This window comes from Petaurus breviceps, unplaced genomic scaffold (genome assembly GCF_028583685.1).
Source record: "Petaurus breviceps papuanus isolate PSGF00001 unplaced genomic scaffold, PetGlider_PUasm1.0 171, whole genome shotgun sequence".
Classification (NCBI taxonomy): Eukaryota; Metazoa; Chordata; class Mammalia; order Diprotodontia; family Petauridae; genus Petaurus; species Petaurus breviceps.
In genome coordinates, this window is record NW_027185754.1 from 11,289,613 (window position 1) to 11,313,432 (window position 23,820).

Consider the following 23,820-nt stretch of genomic DNA (forward strand, 5'->3'; position numbering starts at 1 on the left):
CCAATGACAAACTAATAAAATGGGTTTGTTCAGTGGTGGTCAGAGTACTACATAATAATAATTGCTAGCATTTGTGTGGCAATTTAAAATCTGCAAAGCATTTTACTTATGTTATCTCAGTTGTTCCTTACTATACCAACTATACCCCCACCTCAACTCTTTTTACATATGACAACTGAACCCTGGAGAGGTTAAGGGATTTGCCCAGGGTCCTACATCTAGTGAGTGAGTATCTGAGGCAGGTTTTGAGCCATGCTTTTTTCCTGACTCTGGATCTAGCATCCACCCACTGCTCTACACAGAGATGATTCAGTTTTTCCCTGATGCCTAAAAATATCTTGCCTCACAAATAAATCACTTTCTTTCCCTACTTTAGAAATATTAGAATTTGAAGTGAATAACCAGAGATGTGTTAATTTCCTTCATTATTTAGCAGCTTTTTAATTTGAGTGTCCCAGGAACCAAAAGAAAGGGTTGTGTGCACTCTTTGTTGCACAGAGAAGAAATTTTTCCAGTAAACAGGTACTGCTTATCATAATCATACTACCTGTGGAAAGATGCCCAGAACTTTGCTGCCTCCATAACATGTAAAGTTTGTCAGTAACTTTATACTTAACTGGGTCCTCCTTTCATTGGGCCAGATGCCTATTTGACAAAAAAAGAAAATTGGGCCCAAAGAAAAGTGATGAGCCCAAGTTCACAGAAATGCTCAAATTGAGCCCAGGTCTTCAGGCTCCAAATCTAACATATTTTCCACTCTGTCCAGACTCTTTGATCTTTTTTCTCCCGATTTTTAGCCAGTTCTCTACTCATTAGCACATCCATCAAAAGACCAATAAGAGGTAGAAGAGGAGGTACGATCCAGCCAGCTGGATGGATTGGCTTCTCATTCTCACAAATGAGTTCATGATGAGGAAGTCTGTAGCTTTCAGACAAGCTGTACTGAGAGTTTTTCTCTTACTCTGTATCCACTTCCCTTTCTCCCCTATGTCTCTTTATTTGCATATATAAAGTATTTCTTCCTTATGCAGACCAGCCTCCAAATAAACCTGAATACTCTCAAAATCATTTTGAAAGTCACATCAGTGAAGTCCAATTTGCAAAGCTACTCTTAGATTGATTACTCTGACAGTTTAGTTCCCTCAGGCATCTCAGCAGTTGATACATTTGCCTCCCATTTATCCATTTATGACTTTCTTTGAGGTTCAGATCCTGTTGAACTGCCCTTCACATTTTTCATTTTCCCTCCCCAAAGATATCATAGATCACAACTAAAGTGACAGGCTCAAAGGTGGGAAATGCACAACATACTTCCCCAGTGTTCTGTCCATCAAGTATATGCCCACTTTTGAAATTTATTTACATCCTGAGAGTTTGCCTTCTTCATATTGATTTTGACTTCAGAGTAATTCCATCATGCTACAAAGTGTCATCACACTAAGTATGAATGCTAAACTGCCTGCCTTCACCCAAAAAGCTGGGGTACTGCAAATTTATTCACTACTAGGGTTAGTTAGTAAGGTGACTCTTATTTTTGATTTTTACTTTTTAAAAATATGTTTAAAAAAAAAAAGCAAAGGGGTAGCTAGGTGGTGCAGTGAATAGAGCACTGGCCCTGGAATCAGGAGCACCTGAGTTCAAATGTGGCCTTAGATACTTAGATACTTACTAGCCATGTGTCCTTGGGCAAGTCACTTAACCCCAATTGCCCTACCTTCCTCCCTCCAAAAAAAAAAAAGATATGTTTAATATTTTATTTTTCCCCAATTATATGTAGAAATATTTTTTTTTAATTTTAAGTTCCAAATTTTCTTTCTCCCTTCCCCCCTCATTGAGAAGGCAGGCAATTTGATATAGATTATACATGTGCAGTCATGCAAAACATATTTCCCTATTAGTCACATTGCTTCAGAAAACAAACAACAACCAAAAAAAATGAAGAAAGTTTACAAAAAGTATGCTTCAATCTGCATTCAGACTCCATCAGTTTTTTCCTCTGGAGATGCTTAGCATTTTTCATCGCAAGTCCTTCAGAATTATCTTGGATCATTGTATTGCTGAGAATAGTTGTCATTCACAGTTGATCATCATATGATATTACTGTTACTGTGTTCATTGTTCTGGTTCTGCTTATTTTACTCTGTATCAGTTCATGTTAGTCTTTCCACGTTTTTCTGAGAGCATCCTGTCCATCATTTCTTTTAATAGTATTTCATCACAGTCATATACCACAACTTGTTCATCCATTGAGCCATGGAAATCCCCTTAATTTTACATTCTTTGCCACTACAAAAAGAATTGCTATAAATATTTTTGTACATGTCGGTCCTTTTTCTTTTTTTTTAATCTCTTTGGGATATAGACCTAGTAGTGTTATTGGTGGGTCAAAGGGTATGAATGATTTTATAACCCTTTGAGCATAGTTCCAAATTGCTCTCCAGAGAGGTTCAGTTAGTTCACATTCTACCAATTGTGCATTGGTGACTCAATTTTCCCATATTCCTTCTAGCATTTGTCCTTTCCCTTTTCTCTCATATTAGCCAATTTGATAGGTGTGGGATGGTAACTCAAAATTGTTTTAATTTGCATTAATAATGATTTAGAGCACTTTTTCATATGATTATAGAGAGATTTTACTTCATCTGAAATCTGACTTCATATCCTTTGACCATTTAACAGTTTGGGAATAGCTCATATTTTTATAAATTTGACTCAGTTCTCTCTATATTTAAGAAATGAGGCATCTATCAGAAAACTTGCTATAAAACATTTTTTCACAGTTATGATTACTGTGTATTTCCCTCCATCCTATTTTTCCCCTTTTATCCTACTCTCTCTCCTTTCACCCTGTCCATCCTCGAAAGGGATTTGCTTTTGACTCCCCCAATCTGCCCTCCTTTCTGTCATTCCCCCTTTCTTTCATCCCTTCCCCCATCACTTTCCTGTAGGGTAAAACATTTCTATAGCAAACTAAGTATGTGTGTTATTCCCTCGTTTGAGCCAATTCCCATGAGAATAAAGTTCAAGCATTCCCCGTCCACTGTAACACCTCTTTTGTGTCTCTCTTATGTGAGATAATTTACCTCATTCTACCTTTCCTTTTCCCTTTCTTCCAGTGCATACCTTTTTCTCTCCCCTTAATTTTTATTTTTATATGTCATTTCATCATATTCAAATCATACCCGTGCCCTCTGTTTATGTATACTTCTAACTGACCTAATAATGAGAAAGTTCTTAGGCGTTAAAGGTAGCATTTTCCCATATAGTAATATAAACAATTTAACCTTATTGAATTCCTTATGATTTCTTTTTCCTGTTTACCTGTTTATGTTTCTCTTGAGCCTTGTATTTGAAAGTCAAATTTTCTATTCAGCTCTGGTCTTTTCATCAGGAATGCTTGAAAATCCTCTGTTTCATGGAATGTCCATGTTTTCCCTCGAAGGATTATACTCAGTTTTGCTAGATAGATGATTTTTGGTTGCAATCCTAGATCCTTTGCCCTCCAGAATAGCATATTCTAAGTCTAAGCCCTTCAATCCTTTTATGTAGAAGCTGCTAAATCTTGTTTTATCCTGACTATGGCTCCATGATATTTGAATTGTTTCTTTTTGGCTATTTGCAATATTTTCTCCTTGAGCTAGGAGCTCTGCAATTTGGTTATATTATTCCTGGCAGTTTTTATTTTGGAATCTCTTTCAGGAGATGATTGGTGGATTGTTTTAATTTTTATTTTACCCTCTGGTTCTAGAACATCAAGACAGTTTTCCTTGATAATTTCTTAAAAGATAATGACTAGACTCTTCTTAAACTATTTCTCCTGAATATATTTTCCAGATCACTTATTTTTCCAATAAAATATTGTGCATTGTCTTATTTTTTTCATTCTTTTGATTTTGTTTTATTGTTTGTTAGTGTCTTATAAAGTCATTAACTTCCACTTGTCCAATTCTAATTTTTAAGGAATTATTTTCTTCATTGAGCTTTTGTATTTCCTTTTCCATTTAACCAATTCTACTTTTTAAGGAGTTGTTTTCTTCTTTGAATTTTTGGACCTTTTCTTCCATTTGGCCACTTTTGCCTTTTAAGGAGTTCATCTCTTCTTTGGGTTTTTGTGCTTTTTCCATTTGGCCTATTCTGTTTTTTAAGGTGTTATTTTCTTCAGTATTTTTTGTGCCTCCTTCGCCAAGCTGTTGACTCTTTTTTCATGATTTTCTAGCATCACTCTCATTTCTCTTCCCAATTTCTCCTCTACCTCTCTTACCTGATTTTTAAAAACTTTTTTGAGTTCTTCCGTGGCCTGAGAGCAATTTGCATTTTTCTTTGAGACTTTGGATGTAGGAGTTTTGACATTTTTGTCTTCTTCTGAGTTTGTGTTTTGATTTTTCCTGTCACCATATAACTTTCTATGGTCAGGATCTTTTTATGCAGTTTGCTTATTTTTCCAGCCTACTTCTTTACTATTAATTCTATGCTAAAGTGGTACTCTGCTTCTGGAATGGAAGGGATGTTGTCCCAAGCTTCAGGGTTTTTGTGTATCTGGTTTCAGAGATACTTCTGGCAGTCTATAAGTTTTCAGTTCTTCCAAAGTGGTATGATCTAAGGAAAGGTTTTGTTTGCTACTCCCCTGGCCTTGTTCTGCTCTGTGAGCAGCCACTGTCACTTTATTCTGCCCTGGAGCTGTGACCAGGGTCCTTACTGCCCTGCGGCCACAAATTGTAGTGTACCAGTTCTCCTCCTTGCCCTGGGGCTGCAACCCAAACCCACATGTGGGTAACACAACAGAACCCTCCGCCCAGTGCTAGTAAAGGGACCCCTGTAATTGCTTTTTGACCCATTATCTGACCCCCGCGTTCTGAGAGCTACAGAAACTGTTGCTGCTGCCACTAATTCAGTTATCCCTAGGCCTGCTGCTGGTTTGTAGGAGTGCACCTTGCACCTGTGTTCCATTTTCACCCTAGTGTGACAGATTTTTCCTGCCAACTTTCTAAGTTGTCTTGGGCTAGAAAATTTTCACTCCACCCTTTTGTGGCTTTTGCCACTCCAGAATTCATTTTGAAGTATTATTTAAAGTTGTTTGGAGAGGAATGTCAAAGAGTTCAGGCAAATCTCTGCCTTTTCTCTACCATCTTGGCTCTACCTCTAAGGTAACTCTTCTACTGATTCTTATGTCATAAGTCAGTCTAGCTGTACTTTGGGAAAATCTGATTTGTTGTAGGATCCTCTCTCTAGGATTTTACATTGCTTCATAATGAGCTGAGATTGGCAAATTAAGTACTACACTATTCTTTCCCAAACAAGTATCTAGTATGCTTCCTATCCTCTTTAGCATTACTGGTTAACTGAGCACAAAGAGAATGATGAAATGCTTACAGGAGGAGCTCACTCTGAAAAGTCCTCAAATATTCCTTTGTAATTCCTGAGGGGAAACACATTCCTACCCTTTATGTTTTCAGAGGCATCTTTATGGTCCAAATCAATTCCTTCAAATTGTTGCTAAACCCAGACTGTGTATGTAGCAAAACAAAATGACTCTTAAGTGTTTGATGTTTTCGCTCAGAGAGACCTTTAGGGCTAAACCAACATGTTTTGTTTAGCAGCTCACTGATAAATTATCTTAAAATGTTTTCCTTCTCTTTGTTTTGTCCATAATCAAACAAATACTTTGGCTTGATTGTTTTCTTTGCTTCACCATCCCCTCTACAGTGGACATAACTTATGTGTATTGTAGTTGGGCTTGTCATAATGTTTCCAAAAATAAGATTCTCTCTACAGCTCAACGCCCGTCTCCTGTTTATGATGATCACACCTCACTATGCTCAATTACAGTAAATACAAAAGCGGCGACTCGGATACTCTCTTCTCTCGGCCTGTTACTTCTCTTTGGTTTCCTTGGTCTAAGGGAAAAGTATATTGGGGTCTCCCGAGGAAAACGATGCTCATTAAAGAAAATAAGAGATGTCGTGTGTTATCTGGCAGGAATAAGTAAGAAGTACAGCAAGTAAACGTATGGATGAACTAAATTGGAAAATGCAGCCAACATGTCTGAAAGCAAACAAAGCACCCCATGACTTCTAAAGGCTAAACTCATATGAGAATAACAGTTACTTTCTTGTGAGAAAATAAAAAGTCTATCCTAGTTCTCATATATTTTTCCACATCATATTCTCCCATATTTTGCTTTCATGAATTCTTTCAGGATCAATTACTATGATTCTCTGCAGTACTCATGTGTGCTCTCATACAGATTGTACAGATACAAAGGACAGTGCTGCAATATACATTTGGTTTCAGTTTGAGTTGCAAGACTTTTAGGCAAATCCTTTGGAAAATAAAGTGAACTTAGAAATGTGAACTCCTACCACCATTTGCCAGGTCACAAAAAAATTTAGCCAAAGTGATTCTGGCTTTTTTATCAGTTAATATAAAAGAACTTTGTGGAAAACAACTTATAATCTAGATAGACCATCTAAACCACAGTGCATCAGGATGGTATGCACTAAGTCCATACCCTTTGACGTCAAGATTCCACATCTATGGATCCACCAAGGATGTCATTGATAACAAAAAAATTCCCACATACACCAAAACAGTGATAGCAGCATTTTTTTTTTGTGGAAACAAAGCAAATGTCCATAATTTAGGGAATAACAAAATAAATTGTGCTACATGAATGTAATGGAATATTTGTTGTTTAGTCATGCCCAACTCTTTGTGACGCTATTTGGGATTTCCTTGGCAAAGATACAGGAGTGGTTTGCTATTTCCTTCTCCAGTTCATTTTACAGATGAGGAAACTGAGGGAAACAGGATTAAGTGACTTGTCCAGAGCCACAAATCAGTAACTGTCTTGAGCCTGATTTGAACTCAGATCTTCCTGCCTTCAGGCCTGGTGCTCAATCCATTGTGCTACCTAGCTGCCCAATGGGATATTACTTAACTGTAAGAAAATACTATTATGGCAAACACAGAGAAGCAAAGAAAGGTTTACATGATGTAGAGTGAAATCATCAGAGCCAAGTTAGCAATATACACAATAACAATGGAAATGGAAAGAACAACTACAAAACAAAGGAAATTTTGCAAAATTACAAAGGACTAGTGTGGCCCCAAAGTAGATCCCACTCCATTCCTTTGCAGAGGTGGGAGGTCCACAGGTATAAAGCATTGCATATGTATCTTCAAATATTTCCCATATGTTGATCAATTTTGCTTTTTTTCCTCTCTTTTTTCTTTATAAAATATTATTTGTTATATGGGATAGCTCTCTGGAGGAGAAGGAATACTGGAATAAATTGTGATGATGTAAACACAAAAGATATCAATAAAATTTTTTTTAAGTGAAGGACCATAGATAATGGCCTTGCCTTGTCAAATAACAGAGTCCCTAAGAACTCTAAGAATAACTCAGAGTTACTTAGAAGCAAATAAGCAGCACAGCTAAAAAGTCCAGTGCGGGTGGTTTGATTTCAAAACCAGTATTTCCTATAACATCAGGGCCTCTTGAGTAAGTCACGAAATGAGCTGGAAACACCTTTCTTATATCCCCTTTAGAAGTTTTCAAACACATCTTAAGGAATTTGAGTAATCCTCTATTCCCTCTACAGGCAGCCTAAATGTTAACAGTTATCATGGCACTGACATAAAAATGAGGCTCTTGGTTTCATATAGTCATAATATCCCTATCAGCCTGTACCTTCCTCCAAGAAGATATAACATGTCATAGATTTTCTTGGAATAGTCTTTTAAGGATATTAAGCCCCAGAGAGACTATATTCAGAAATAGCACAATGGCCTAATCCTGCTACTGAACTCTCCCGCTCACTCTAGGAAATATGTTAACCTTTTCAGACCTCTTTCTAGGAAGTTAGCAGTTAGGTGGCACATTGGAGAGGGTATTGGATCTGGATTCAGAGAGGTTTCAGTTCAAATCCTGTATCAGGCTTAGCTGTATAATCATAGGCAAGTCAAAAACTTCTCTAAGCCTCAGCTTCCTTATCTGTGAAATGGGGATAATAATAGCATCTACCTCTCAGGGTCATTGTGAAAATCAAATGAAATATTCATAAAACTCTGTGAAAAGCTTAAAGTGTTATAAAAATTATGTGTTCAGTATTGTTGTTGCTGTTAATGGTTTCTGTGTATTAAACAGAAGGTGCCTGAATGAGGGGTTTGAAAAAAAGTATTGTGTATGATAAATCTCTGACCTTTCCCTGAGGAGGGGCCCTTCCTGATTATTTCTCCGGCTCATAGAGATCCTCTGCAGCAAGAAGCAAAGCCGCCACCTCTGTAGCCCTCCTTGCTAGAATGTCATCAGACTGGGCAAAGGGAGCACAGCAGCACTAAGACGTCTACACTGATATCTTACACTGTTGACCACTTTCTCCTGGATACTCTCTTCTCTCTGTACTATTTTTCCTTCTATGGGCATATCTGACTATTCCTTCCCGGTCTTTTTTTGCTCAGTCTTTACCCATATCCTCCATACTAACTCTGAGCATCCCTCAGGGTTTTGTCCTGAGCCTTCTCACTCATACGTAATCACATAGGGTCCCACAGGTTCATGGATTCCCAACTGAATCTTTCTATGCAGATGATTATGTCTTGCATTGGAGACAGTGAGGTAGTGCCACAGTGCACAGAGAGCCAAGCCTGGAATCAGGAAGATCTAAGTTTAATTCTAGCCTCAGATTCTTATCAACCACGTGACCCTTGGCCTCTCTCTACCTCTCCGTATCTCACAGTTTCCATATTTGTAAAATGAGGTTCATAATAGCACTTAACTCCCAGAGCTGTTTTGAGAATCTAAGGAGTTAACATGTAAAATACTGTGCCACCTTGAGGTGCTATATAAAAGCTAGCTGTTCTTATAACTATATTCTTTGATCTATTTATCCAGGCCTACCCTCTCTCCTGAGTTATAGTCACATACCACCAAATGCCTTTTGGGCTTCTCAAACTGGATGTCCCAAAGGCATCTACAATTCAACATGTCTAAAACGGAATTCATTATCTTTCTCTCCATGTCCTCCCCACTTACACTTCCCTATTACTGTCAAGGCCACCACCATCCTCCCAGTCACCCAGGCTCACCACCTCAGTGTCATCCTCAACTTCTTACTCTTTACAGGGCATATCTAATCTGTTTCCAGATCTCATAAGTGATCTCTCTACAACATCTTTGGCATCTTTTTCTCTACTCATGGCTACCACCCTAGTTCAGGCCTTCATTACCTCTCACCTTGACTATTACAGTAGTTTTTTTCCATGGAAATTATATCACTGGTTTTAATGAAGATCAGAATTATCTTTATAAAGAAAATTGTTATATATTCCATGTTAATGAAACATATCCACTCATGTAATATTTATTGACTGCCTACTTAAGGCATTATGGTCTATAAAGTAAAGAAATCCAATAAATTATCCAATTCTTAGATATGGGTAAATTTCGTATTCTGAGAATCCAAGCAATAAGAATTGAGCTCCTTTCTCTTTAAAAATTACTCTGCTGTATGTGGCCTTTCCCAAGTAAATTGGATGGGTGAGACAGAATTAGCATAATGCCTTATACATTGTAGATGCTTAATAAATGTTTGTTGAATTCAGTTTTATTTGTTGAACTAGGCCCCACAACTTCACTACAAAAATAGTGTGCCTCTCCTCTAATAACTTTGGGTGCTGCTCATGAAGGGGGTTGTTCTTTGAAGGTCTGCATTGTTGTGAACAGTACATTTTGATTACCTCAAACCTTTCAACACCCCAAGTGCTATACAGGGTCACCACATAACCCTTGCTTCCCACCTCTATTCTACTACTTCAGGTTTTATCCAGTATGTCCTTGTAGGCTGTGAGAAAGAATACATGATTATTCCTCCAAATAATTAATTCCCTAGTCGTTCTATGTGTGAAGTGTCATTTTGATTCAAATGACTGCATATCACACCACTGACCTTCATTTTATCTTAGCTATGGGAACATTACATTTAATTCATTGGAACAGATGCTTATAAAATCATAAACTTATCTTAAAAAAAAGTTTACATTTCATGTGAGCGACACATTCTCCATATGATATAAATTATAGTGGTTCATTTTTAGATTTATGGGTAGCTTTAGGCTAGGTTGTGCTGCTTTTCCTTGTTATTCTTTATTCTATAGGTCACTGTCAAACAGGTACCAAGGATAGAATGTAAGATTATTCTGAGCGATATGCTTTTGTGTCCTTTTTTGTGTCCTTTGAATTGGTGGGATCCCTTTGATCCCATCAGCATTGAGGCATCATGGACCCCAGTGCAGGGGATCTGAGAGGGTCATAGGACACAAGAGCTGACATTTAAACAGTGCTATTATGGTTCACAGAGGACTTTGTCATTTCATTTGGCCAGAATAGTGGGAAGAATGGCATCACTCCAGGCCCTTGGCATCAAGAATCCCCTCCAGCGGGGCGGCCAGGTAGCACGGAGAGTAAGAGCACTAAGCACCTACTCTGTGCCAAGTATTGTGCCACTACCTACAAACCACAATACTTTCCAATAGCTCTTTACCATTTTATTGATAAGGAAACTCAGACTAGAGGAGGTTAAGTGACTTATCCAAAGCCTCACACAGTAGGACTTGAAGCCAAATAACTCGTTTACTAATCCATTGTCCTTCCCACTACACCACACTCCCTGAGTGCTCTGCATTTACCTCCTTTTTTGGTTTTATTTTAATAATATTTTATCTTCCCCAGTTACATATAATTTTTAACATTTGAGTTCCAAATTTTCCATCTCCCTCCTTCACCACCCCTCTCCGTGAGACAGCAAGCAATTTGATAAAAGTTATATATGTTCAATCATCTGCATTTACTTCTGAATAAAATTAGAACAGAATCACACAATTGCAGTCCAAATAGTGCCTGAAAAGGACCTTCTCCAGGAGATGCCTGGCAAGTGTTCCTCCAACTCTTACTTAAAGACCACAAGTGATAGGGAACTTGCTGTTTTCCAAAGGCAGCCCATGCTAGGTTGGAATTTTATGATGTGTAAGTAGTTTCTTCTCACATGAAGATTAAAATTGCCTTTACAACTTCTACTCATTGCTCTTTCTTAGTTCTGCCCTTTGGAACCAAACAAAACACACCTGATCCTTCTTTCATATCATAGCACTCCAAATACTTGAGATCTAATCATTTGTCCCATCTAAATCTTCTCACCTCCTTGCTAAATTTCCTTAGTTCCCTCTGCTTATCTTGAGGAATAGAATAATCTTGAGGCGTTCTCCCCCATGTGGATGTTATTTGGCTTATCATTATCCATCCTAAAATGTAACACCTACAGCTGAACACAACATTCCAGATGTCATGTGATCGGGACTGGGCACAACAGAACTTTCATCGTCTTCCTGGTTCCAAGGCCTCTCAACTCAGTCCACCATCACATTAGCTTTCTTAGCTGCTAATCCCAGACTTTGTTGACTCCTGTTAAACTTGGATTTCACTGAAGTTTCTAGGCCACTTTTCAAATGAATTCATATTGAGCCACAGCTCTGCCATGTCATATTTGTGAACTTGAATTTTTTTGCCCAAGTAAAACAGTTTATAAATATTATGCCTTTAAAATGTTATGAGATTCAGCCTAATCATCTAGCCTGTCCAGACCTTTTTTTGTTTTGTTTTGTTTGGAGGGGCAATTGGAGTTAAGTGACTTGCCCAAGGTTACACAGCTAGTAATTATTAAGTGTCTCAAGCTGGATTTGAACTCAGGTCCTCCTGACTCCAGGGCCAGTTCTCTATTCACTGTGCCACCTAGCTGCCCCAAGTCCAGACCTTTTTAATTACTGATTCTGCCATTCATTGTTTTAGCTAGTCCATCCAGCTTTGTGCCATCTGCAAATTTTATAAGCATGTCATGTTTATCCTTTATCCTAGTCATTAATAAAATGTTAAGGAGAACAGGGCCAAGCACGCTTCACTGGAGAGTTCAACTAGAATCCTCTTTCCAAGTTGACACTGGCACTATTAATGATAACCAACCAGCACCAAATCTTGTGCCATCCAGCCCACATCTGTCAGTCTTCTTTTTTATCAGTGTTGCATTAAAGACTGCAAACTGTTTTGCTAAATTTAAGGTAACTATTTACAACATTATCCTGATAGAGCATTCTAGTAACTGTCAAAAAAAGCAAATGAAGCTTCTCTGGTGTCTCACGTTCTGAACATGTTGACTGTGAATTATGCTGGCTCTTTGTGGTCACTGCTTTTATTTTCTAGATATCTTCAAAGCATCTCTTGAATAATACAGTCTAAAGTTTTTCCAGGAATCTAAATCAAGCCCACTGGTCTGTAATTTAAGGACTTCACTATATTCCTTTTTTTGAAAATCAGCACATTTGCCTCTCTCCAGTCCTGTGGCATCTCCCCTTTTGCCATAATATTTCAAAGAAAACTAACAATAACTTAGCAATATTATACTTCTTGCATTCTATGAAATGACATTCTTTTGTCATTCTTTTTCAAATCAAATGACTTGAACCCATCAAGGACAGCAAGGTGCTCTCTAACCAGTAGTGTCAAACTCAAATAGAAACCATCCCTTGGAAAACCACACATTAATATTATCTGTGTTATATTGCATTTGTATTTATTTTGTTAAACATTTCCCAATCATATTTTAATCCTATTGAGGGCACTCAGCTCTGCTGTATTGCCAGGCTGCTATTCATACTATGGAGTCACATGTAATTTTACTGTTTAGTCTTCATATCCCTTAAACTTGAATGACTAGTGGATAGCCTTAGGTGTTAGGCTTTTTATAGAATTTGCCTCACCTGCAAGTTAAGGTTTGCCAGTGATTTTTACTGTATTTTTCTTATACCAAAATATCCACACTAAAGTATTTTTTCTTTAGCTTCCCATTGTGTTCTAATTGCCTATATGCTTGTCAAGGCAATCTGGCTCTTGCAGAAACACTGACAAGGCCTTGCTGCTCTGAAGTCACGTGCTGGCTATCTGCCAGACAGTTTGGAAGTTTGCCCTTTTTAAAAAAAAAAAAGGTCATGTTGTTTTGTTTCATCATTAGGAAAGAAAAAAATAATGATCAGTTATTATGTCATATAAGCCATACTTTTCTATTGTTCATCTTATCAAATGACTGCCCACTTCAAGTTCACACTCTTTAGATCTGCATAAATGAAAATCAAGTGGAATGACTGAAGATCTGCTGAACAGTTCAAAAAGCTTCCTAATCACCTCAGCTGAGTTTTTGTCTGATTTCTCTAGGTCTTTCAGGCTGCAGTCAGCCTACTCCATTTGCATTACTACCAGAAAGATTACTATTTTTACTATATTACACTAATATCTCCTGAAAAGGATACCAAGTGAAAGTAAAATGTTTTCCAAAAAAAAAAAAAGGTAAACTATATCAGCTTGGTTTTCACAATTACAAATATTTTCATAAAACATGAAATCATTAGAGTGCCTTTCTTTATAGAGTACAGTATTCCTTATAATACCTTAATCAGTTGATGACTGAACATTTATTAAATACCTAAAAGTAAAGCACTCTGCCAGGCCTTGGAGATTAAAAAACAAAAATGAAATGGCTCCTACCTTTGGTGAGTTTAAATTCAATCAAGGAAAATAAAATATACTTATTTACTTGCAAAGTAAATACAAGGTAATTTTTGTGGGGAACCACTGACAGCTATGCATCAGGAAATCTCACACAGGAGATTGTAATTGAGTTGAGCTTTAAAGAAAGTTAGAGATTCTGAGAGATAAAGATGAGGAGAAAAAGAATTCCAGGCATGGGTGACAGAGTGTACAAGAATATGGATGTGGGAGGTGGACTGTCTTATATAGGAAACAAGTAAGCCAATTTGGTTGGATCAGTGCATTAAGGGAAGCGCTGTGTGTGTGTGTGTGTGTGTGTGTGTGTGTGTGTGTGTGTGTGTAAAGTCTGTGTACTTGCTTTTGTTTGAGATTCCTCCATGACTCTTTTTAAGTGTATTTGTTTTTCTTTGTAATCCTATGTATTCTGTGCATTTAAAAAAAATTATTCTGAGAAGGGTCCTATTAGCTTCACCAGACTGTCAAAGGGATCCATGGCACAAACATTATTAAGAATTTCTGGGGCGGCTAGGTAGCACAGTGAGTAAGAGCACCGGCACCATTGTCGGGATGACCTGGGGATCGAATCTGGGCTCAGATACTTAGCACCACACCCAGAAATAACTGGCCATGTAACCTTGAGCAAGTTACTTGACCCCAATTGCTTAAAAAAAAAAAAAAACTCCTGTCCTAGGGAGTTCCTAGCAATAGGGAACCACCAGAATTTCTAGAGTAGGGGTGCAACATAGCCATAGTATTGCTTATAGAATATCAGTTTAGCAGATGTGTTCAGGATGAATAGGAATACATTCTACAACACAGGGAGAGGAGATACTTGAGGCAGTGAGACCAATTAGGAGACTATTACAGTAGTACAGGTGAGAAATGATAGCCATGGGTGAAGAGAAAGGGGATAGAATCAAATGTTGTAAAGGTAGAATTAACCAGACTTAGCAACTTGATTGGAATATGTGGGATGAGGCAAAGAAGTCAAGGATGATTCAAAGGTTAGGAAACAAGGTGACAAGGGATGATGGTACTCTAAACAGCAACAAGAAAAGTAGGGAAGAGTGGGCTTATGGGGAAAGAAAACAAGTTCTGTTTGGACATGTTGAGTCTGAGGTGCCTCCACTACATCTATTTGGAAATAGCTTAATAGGCAGCTGGTGATATGTGACACTAGGTCAAGAGAGAGATTAGGGTTAGATTTATGGATCTGGGAGTCATTGGCATAGAGATGATAATTGAAACCTTTGGGAGTTAATGAAGTCTTAAAGAAAAGAGGTCAAGTAAATGGGGATCCGGACAGTCTTGGTGAACACTCAAGGTCCTAAGTGAGCCTGAGTTGTGCTGACACACCCTGCAGTACAGTTTACATCATTTCAGGGAAGGGGAAGACCAGGGATGATTATCTGTATCCTCTAGGTCTGCCTGTGCCCATGGTTAGTGGGTGGGACATGGACAGTGACTACCAAAAATGATTGAGGAGTGGCAAATTAGGTAGGTGGATAACCAAGAGAGAATATTGTCACAAAAACCCAGAGAAAAGAGAGCATACAAGAGGAGAGGTTGGTCAACATTGTCAAGCATTGCAGAGAAATCAAGAAGTCCTTGCGAAAAAAATCTAGAAACCAGGGGGAAGAGGTAGGGGAGAGTGTAGTTGTCTAAAAGACCAAATGAGACAAACAAAAAAATGTCATCGGAGTCTGTTTCCTCCGCTTGGACAGGCAAAAAAAGGTGCTAAGTTTGGGGAAGAGGTCACAGTTCTAGCATGGAGGCCTGATAAAGAAATGACAAGGGACTTCAATTATCCATTCAGACATCTGATCTAAGCTATCAGCCATTTATTAAACAGCTGCTTTGTGTAGGGCATTGTACTGGGCATTAAGGAATATAAAGATTAAATGAAAAATATTTTTGTTAGGGTTTTCTCTTTGCCATGAGAGAGCTAATAAATTCTTGTGTTTTTCCTAAATGATCTTTTCTTCAAAAGATGAAAGAACCAATAAGGAAATTTCTATTATGACTCCAGTTCTTAATAAGGAGGAACTGGTTACTGGGCTGGAAATGATCAAAACCTGGGGAAGAAATCGTCCAATCTTAAAATGTGTGATATAGAAAAAGAGAAGAACCAAGAATTATCTTAGTAAACACTTTAGATTTTGAGAGAGCAGATTGGGAGAGGGGTCCTTAACATTTTATTTAGTTTCTCTTTTTTTTTTTTTAACATTATGCCATTTCCCAGTTACCTTGCCTCCCAATAGAACCCTTCCTTGTAACAAAGGAGTACCATTAAGCAAAACAAACTGATATATTGACCATATCTGAAAAGATATGCCTCATTCTGTCCCTGTAGTCTACCATGTCTCCCGTTGGGGTGGGAGAAAGAAAAATGGGAGAATATATTTCATCATCAGACCTCTAGAGTCATGATTATTTATTGCTTTGATCTGAATCGTGATATATTCTAGTTTTGTTATCTTTTACATTATTATATTCATTGTGAATATTATTCTCTTAGTTCTTTTATCACTGTACATGAGATCATATAAGTGTTCTTATTTCACTGAATTCTTTATTATTTCTAAGTGTACAGTAATTTGTACTCCATTAATATACCAGTTTGTCCAACCATTCCAAATTGATTGGCACTCACTTTGTTTCTTGTTTTGGTTTGGTTTTTTGCCGCTATAAATATTGTAGTATATACAGGACTTTAACATCTGTGTTTATCTTTCTTGGGACAAATATCCTACGGTGGTATATCTGGGTCAAAGGGTGAGAACATGTTTCTGAGGATTCAAATAAAGTGTAGACAGGGAGACTCCAAAGACTAAAATTCTGTAACAATGCTGGCTTAAGAGGGATGGAAATCAAGGGGCGGCCAGGTGGCACAGCGAGTAAGAGCACTGACCCCAGTGTCGGGATGACCTGGATCAAATCCGGGCTCAGATACTCAGCACCACACCCAGAAATAACTGGCCGTGTAACCTTGAGCAAGTTACTTAACCCCAATTGCTTTTAAAAAAAAAAAGAGGGATGGAAATCTCTCAAGTATGAAATTATGAAGATGCAAAGACAACTCATTCTGATAAGGAACAAATACTGAAATTGTATAAAGAGACTGATGTGGATACAGAGGGAACTCACCAAGTAATGGAAGATAAATTCAAAGGCACACCATTTTTCATTAAGAATAAGGTCACGAATGATAACGTTCAAGATGACAAGCAAAGATAAGGACAACAAAATGAGTTTGTTGTTGGGTTGAGATTTGGGGAGGTTGGGGTTTACTATTCAGAAATAAAAAAAGAGAATCAAAGTAGGGGTAGGACCAATGCTTTAGAGTGAATGGAGAAAGGGGAAATGGAGAAGAGTTGTTACTCAACTCTTTTTTAATTCTGTTTTTTTCTTCCTTAGAGAATGAGCTTTAGATTGGAAGATTCTGAGCAAAAAAATGACTAATAGTTGATAACCAAAATAAATAAGGAAACGGTAAGAGAGTACTTGGTTCCCCTTAATGAATTCTATGAATTCATGAATTCAGCTAGGCCCAGTTGACTTACTTTCTCAGGTATTAAACAGACTGACAGATGTCATTGCTAAACCACTGCCATTGATCTTTGAAATGATTATCGAGGATAGAAGTACTACAGAACTTCTGAAGAGCAAGTTTTGTCCAAGTTTTCAGAAAAGGGAAGAGAATTAAGTCTATAAACCAAAAGCAATGGCCTTAGAATCATGGAAAAATTGCTAAACATATTATTGAAGGTTTGTCTAGTTAACAACTTTAAAAGGATGCCATGATTACAAAGAGCATGTTTTTTTGAGAACAAGTAGTACCAGATTATTCTAATTTCCTTCTCAATTAATTTATTAGATTAGTAGATTGGAGAAATGCCATAAATACATGTGAACGTGTGTGTGTGAGTGTGTGTAGTTTAACTAGATTTTAGTGAAGCATTTGATAAAATTTCTTAGCCTATTCTTATTGACAAACATGAGAAATGTGGACCAAGTAATAATACAAATTAGATGGATTTGGAATTCATTAAATGGCTGAACCCTCACAGTCATTAATTAAGGTGGTTAAAAAGTGAAAGTGAAAGATCGCCAGTAAAATACCCCAGTAATCTGGGCTTGGTCTGTGCTTTTAAGCATTTTTATCAATGATTTAGGCAAAGTCATAGATGGTGTGCTCATCAGATTCATAGAAAAGGCAAGAAGCTAGGAGGGAAAGCTAAAATGCAGAACAACAGAGGTAGGATACAAAAAGACCTGCAGGCTTAAACATCTAACCAAATCTAATATAAAATTACACTTAATAAGGGGCGGCTAAGTGGCACAGTGAATAGAGCACCAGCCCTGGAATCAGGAGGACCTGAGTTCAAATCCAACCTCAGACGCCTAACACAAAAACTAGCCATGTGACTTTGGGCAACTCACTTAACCGCAACTGCCCTCCAAAAAAAAGGCAAAAAAAATTTACACCTAATAGAGAAAAGTATAAAGTTTTTTCATTGGGCTACAGAAATCATCTTCAAAAGTATAAAATAGGGAGGTATTTCTAGAGGATGGTTTATTCACAAAAGGTGACATCTTCCCCTCTGAGGCTACTTTCCACCTAGTCTATATTTATTTGGTTTGTACAAATTAATGTATACTTGGTCTCTCTCTTTAGAATGGGAACTCTTGGAGGGCAGGGGCTGGTGTGGGGTTTGGTTTTTCTTAATCCCCAGCACAGTGACTGGCAAATAGTGAGTGGACCTTATGATATGGTAGGTAGTTTTTGCCATGTGGTGGAGAGGCTTGCCATTGTCAGATTCTAAGCTGCCACAGAACAGATGGCAAGAACTTTGGAAGTGCTTTCAAAATGACCTTGCTATGAATTTTAATTCGACCAAAATGACACCATTTGCATTTGGAACAAACTACAATAAAAGCTTTGTTATCTCACCCTTTGGGAAACTAAAGATTACAGGTTGGCCAAATTTAGTTCATTAAAAGTCAATTCATGTTACCACAGGGAGTATCCCAGTTCTCTTTACTTTCTTGGGACTTCTAAGGGAAAGAAAAACAGTTTAATGTAGTCTGTGGGTCAAAAATCTAATAAAAAAGAACCCAGTCTTCCCCCAAAAAACAGAAACCTCAAATAGCAAACCTTAACAACCAAACCCCAAATGAACACTCATAATTCAGCTGTTCTATTTCCGATAGTGGAAACACCAGATATCCTTTAGTGCTGTGCTTGTTGCTAGATTAGATCTTTGTAGCAAAGAATTTCAGAGCGCCAGTTTCTAGAACTTTGTGATTGGAAAAGAGCCAAAGAATGCAACTTTTCCTATAACGTAGTACAGGGAACAAAATTATCATGGGAGGGCAGTTAATTATTATGCATAAATGAAGTAACATTGAAAAATTGAATAAACTCCTAATAGAACTTTGTAATTATGATGTGTTTGCTGAAGGTTGTAGATAGAATTTATTTTAATTGTGATATATATTATAGCTTCTAAGACCACAAATTGCATCTGTTTCCAAATTGTGCCTTCTGTACCCCAGCTTTCTTCCTCATCCTCCTTGCACTAGAACCTGAACTCTGCCCTGACAGAGAACTTTCACTTCATCCTTCTTAAAATCAGATCTCCACATCACACCTCAATAGTTCTCCAGACCACGTCATGACAAGTGCTCCCCTTCCCTTCTGAGCTCCTGTTTACAGTGGATAAAGTGGAGGACCTGGAGTCAAGAGGATTCATGTTCATGAGTTCAGATCTGGTTTCAGACACTTGAATAGCTGTGTGACCCTGGGCAGGCGCTTAACCCTTGTCTGTAAAGTGAATTGGGGAAGGAAATGGCAAACCTCTCTAGTGTATTTGCCAAGAAAACCCCAAAATGAGGTCACAAAGAGTTGGACTGAAAGGACTGAACAACTACAACAATCCCCCATTTGAATAGAAACTACCAGAGAGCAGAGACTATCTCACTTGCACTTCATCCCTGGCACTTAGCACAGTACCCAGCACATCGTTGTTCTTCAGTCTTGTCCAACTTATGTGACCCCCATGGACTTTTGTCCATAGGGTTTTCTTGGCAAAGATACTAGAGTGGTTTGCCATTTCCTTCTCCAGTGTGTCTCCGTTTTACAGATGAAGAAACTGGGGCAAACAAGGTTAAGTGACTTGCCCGGGGTCACACAGCTAGTAACGTGTCTGAAACCACATTTGAACTCAGGTCTTCCTGACTTCAAGCCTAGTGCTCTCTAGATTGCACCACCTAGCTGCCACACCTGACACATAGTAAGAATTTAATAAATGCTTTATCATTCATTCAGTCAAGGTACTGGTCTATATTGGTAGAGAATGTTTACTCAGCAGAGAATTTCCTGTATCATTGAAATGTTCCTCTACATGTGTAGCATAAGTGTAATTATAATATGGAAACAATTTTTTTGCTATATGTCATTAGAAGTAGCATATTGTATATGCTTATTTTAAAAGTTTACTTAAGCACTTGACTTGATTTCTGAGATCTGATCTCTATAGAAATACATATTCATACATGTGTGTATATATGTTACATATACAAATCTATATACATATATACATAAATACCCTTAGTTTCCTACATATCACTAATATATGTCACTGACTTTCTAAAATTTTTGACAACTAAAGCAATAATTATATAGTTTTAATATTCAAGAAAAGCAGATTGATTTTTATAATCCTTTTATCAGATGTGCTAATTATTTTCCTTCTTCCTACATAAAAATAGTCCTTTTAAGACTATTTTTGTATTATTTAACTAGTGTTCTGTCCAAGTCCTAGAGTCATAGATCCTTTAAAATCATTTAGTCCCAGCCCCTCATTTTTTTTTTAATATAAAAATTAAAATCCAGAGGAGTTAAGTAGTTTGCTCAAAAGTTTTTGCTTAAATGGCAGAGCTAGGATCATAACACAGGTCTCTTGAAATTTATAAATTAGAGTTAGTCCTCTATTACTATGAAAAAGCACTTTGTAAATCTTAAAGTGATAGGTAAATTTAAGTTATCATTATTTAATTATTTAATTCAGTGCATCCCTGGGTAGTTCCTCTACTGGTATAGAGAAAAACCAATTGAAGCCTGTGTAATTATTGCAAAAGCCTTCTTGTAAAGCCTCCACAGATGATCTATCCCAAATCTTGGAGACCTTCTTCTGAACCCTTTAATGCATAGTGCATTCCAGTACAATATTCAGGCTGCCTATTCATCAGTCTTACTTCATACATGACCCACCTTCTTTTCTACTTACATACCCTTGATGATGTCTTTTCTCCAGTGTCTTTCACTGAAGTTATTTGTCAGGCAAGTCATCTGCTTACATTTACTCTGGATCTTCTCATTGACCTTTGGGTAACCTATTATTTTGATTCTTCTGAGATCATGGTATTTCATGATTAACAGCCTTAACATCACTAGGAAAATACTGATGTTCAAAAATGAACTTTTGTGGTAGGAAACATTAAAGGAATCATTTTGATTCCTCAAAGGAATCATCCTTTGAATCATTAAAACATTGCAAAGTTTTCCAAATGCAATCCAACCCAATCTTCTCATCCTTTTTAATCCAGTACCCAGCTCAGTGTCCTTCTGTCCATTGCTTCTGTTATTATGTATAGTATAATTTTTCAATTTAGCCTTTATTTCCCCAACCTCTCCATCATTTTCTTTGAAGAATGGATTGATTCCCAAAGTTCTTACAGTATTAGATAAGGTACTGCAATGTCTCTCTAACTGGATTCTTTCTTGAATATCACTCTAAGAGGTGATATTATTTTGGCAAAATATCAGATGTTCTAATAACAGATGATAAGGGGAGCAGTGACCAATAAGTCTTGGCCACCATACTGCCATAACTGGGACAGGGAAGAGGGATTTCTGACTCTAGGAAGCAAATGCTTTTCTACATTCTAAATTGCCCCTTGGATTTTTCCCACAATTCTCCTCAGGAGATTCAGATCCTAAACGTCCTATTGAATTAGACATTTTCTATAGGTAGAAGAAATTTTGTCATCTAATTCATCATTTTACGAGTATTTCAGGAATGGGAAGTGATGCACTAGTTGGAGACTCATCTCACTGCTTTTCCATATCCCTTCTGGCCTTATCAGATTTGCCTAAGCTGCAGGGCAATAATACTTGTTTCTAAGTCCAAGATTTCAAATGTGCTGGAACTAATAGCAAACCTTTTCCTTTTCTAATTAGCATGAATGGATTTTGTTTATTTTGGTATTTTCATGGGAGAAAGTCATCTCTGCTGAAACAGTCCCTGCAACCCCACAAAAAGAGAATTAATGCTGCATTTAACAGAAATAAATGTCATTAATCACACTGTTGCGGGTTTTATTCTATGTTGGACCAACAGTGTGATAGCAAATTTAGCTTGAAATGCACTTACCCACTTTTCTGTATAGACTATAGAATTATCTCCACCAGTAGCACAATTAACTTTTAGTAATGACTATTTCATTGGACTTCAAAGATTGAACCATAAGTAACTTAAAGCATTAATATTTCCTATTAATAAGGAGCTTTAAAGTTTTATCAATTTCTAGTAGCTTTCTTAAGTGGCTTAAAGCTCTTTTTGGCTGTTTTATTTTCATCAAAATTATTTTAATTATGGTTGTCAAGTTGAATGAAGTCTACATATTTCCTTACTTTCTGAGACTTAGGATATTCCTTTTATTCTTACAGCCCTTTGGAGTGAATCAACCTGGACCTTATATCATGTACACAACCGTAGATGCAAATGGCTATCTGAAAAATGGTTCAGGTAAGGTCAGACAGAAGTCAATAACATCTAATATTTCTTCTTTATTATTATCTACTTAATATGATTGTACCTTTTTAGAAAACTGTCTTTTCTTTCTCTGTAACAGGATGGCTTGTCACCATCCTTGAGCGTGACTATCCCTGTCATGTTATTTTTCCATGGTTGTGGTGACTGTCATAAAGAAAATTGGAATCATTTAATATTTGAAATTGAGTGCTTTTAGTGCAAAATTGGCAAGGTAAATTAGGTATAATGGCTCCTAAATGAAAATGACAGTATACCATTCCCCCTTTAGATAAAATCTAACACTTTTTTAAATAATGTATACACATGTGTGTGTGTGTGTCTTCCTGAAGATCTAAAAGGACTTTTCCTCTTCTAAATCTCCACAACAACTAGTAATAGGACAGCTGTGGGATGGCATTGTCATTCCATCCAACAGCTAGAGAAACTGAGGGATTGGTAGATTGTTTGGCTTGTCTGGGGTCAGACGTTCAGGTAGTACAAGGCCCTTAAACCAAATCAAATGTTCCTTTTATGGCACGGGATACAGATTGGTTCAAAATCACCTTAAAAGGAAAATAAGAAATATCACCAGAATCCAATCTGTTACTTCTTCCTAGCCTCCCAAACTAGAGTGGAAACTGTTAACATTGTTTAGAAGTATCTGTTAGACCTGTTAATTTGTTTTATAAAAATAATCCTAGTTTCCAAATTTCAAATTCCAAAAGGTTATTTGATGAGAGGAGTTATGTGGAACAAGGCAGTCTAGGGTATGGAGAAATGAATGAGACAAGCTATACCAGCCCTGACATAAGAATGACTATAGATGAAGAAGTCAGAACTTACTGAGACCCTGGGCATGGTAGATGCAGTAATGATCAATTCAATTAAATAAGTAATAGAAACAGTTCTAAACTATTAATACACTACTTGGAGAGTTCCAAAGACAAAAGAATATGGAAGTATAGATATGGTCCTGTCTTTAGAGTACTAGAATTGTAGATAATTCTTTCTTCAGCAACTTAAAAGGTTCTTTCCTGGTGAGCAGAAAAAATTACCTGTCAGGTCATCATTAATTTTGTCTTATGGTCTGATATAAATCAAATATGCTGTAACATCACTATCCTCAGGATTTAATTGCACTTATTTGGGATAGTCACTTTAGCCAGCATAGCTCTCACTCACACATCCACCACTGAATAATGATACGGTCAGCACAAACTTATGGTAATAGATCAGATATTTCAAGCAAACTCATGCTATATTCCATACACAAATGTATATTCCACCTAGGCTAGATGTACTTATTTAATTGAACTCATCTTTTGGGAACATGACCATAATAACCCACCTAAAATTTGAAGCTATGATATTTGGTCATTATAATTTCAAAGCATGGAAATTCCAAAG

General features: G+C 37.2%; 1 protein-coding gene across 1 annotated transcript in view; it reads left to right on the forward strand.

Annotated features, from left to right (window-relative positions):
* Positions 1–23,820, forward strand: part of ITFG1 (integrin alpha FG-GAP repeat containing 1) — a 282,016-nt gene that overhangs the window by 207,585 nt on the left and 50,611 nt on the right. Inside the window, exon 14 of the mRNA XM_069082555.1 lies at positions 22,329–22,407. Coding sequence (XP_068938656.1) covers positions 22,329–22,407 — 79 coding nt within the window. The remainder of the gene's footprint in view (positions 1–22,328; positions 22,408–23,820) is intronic.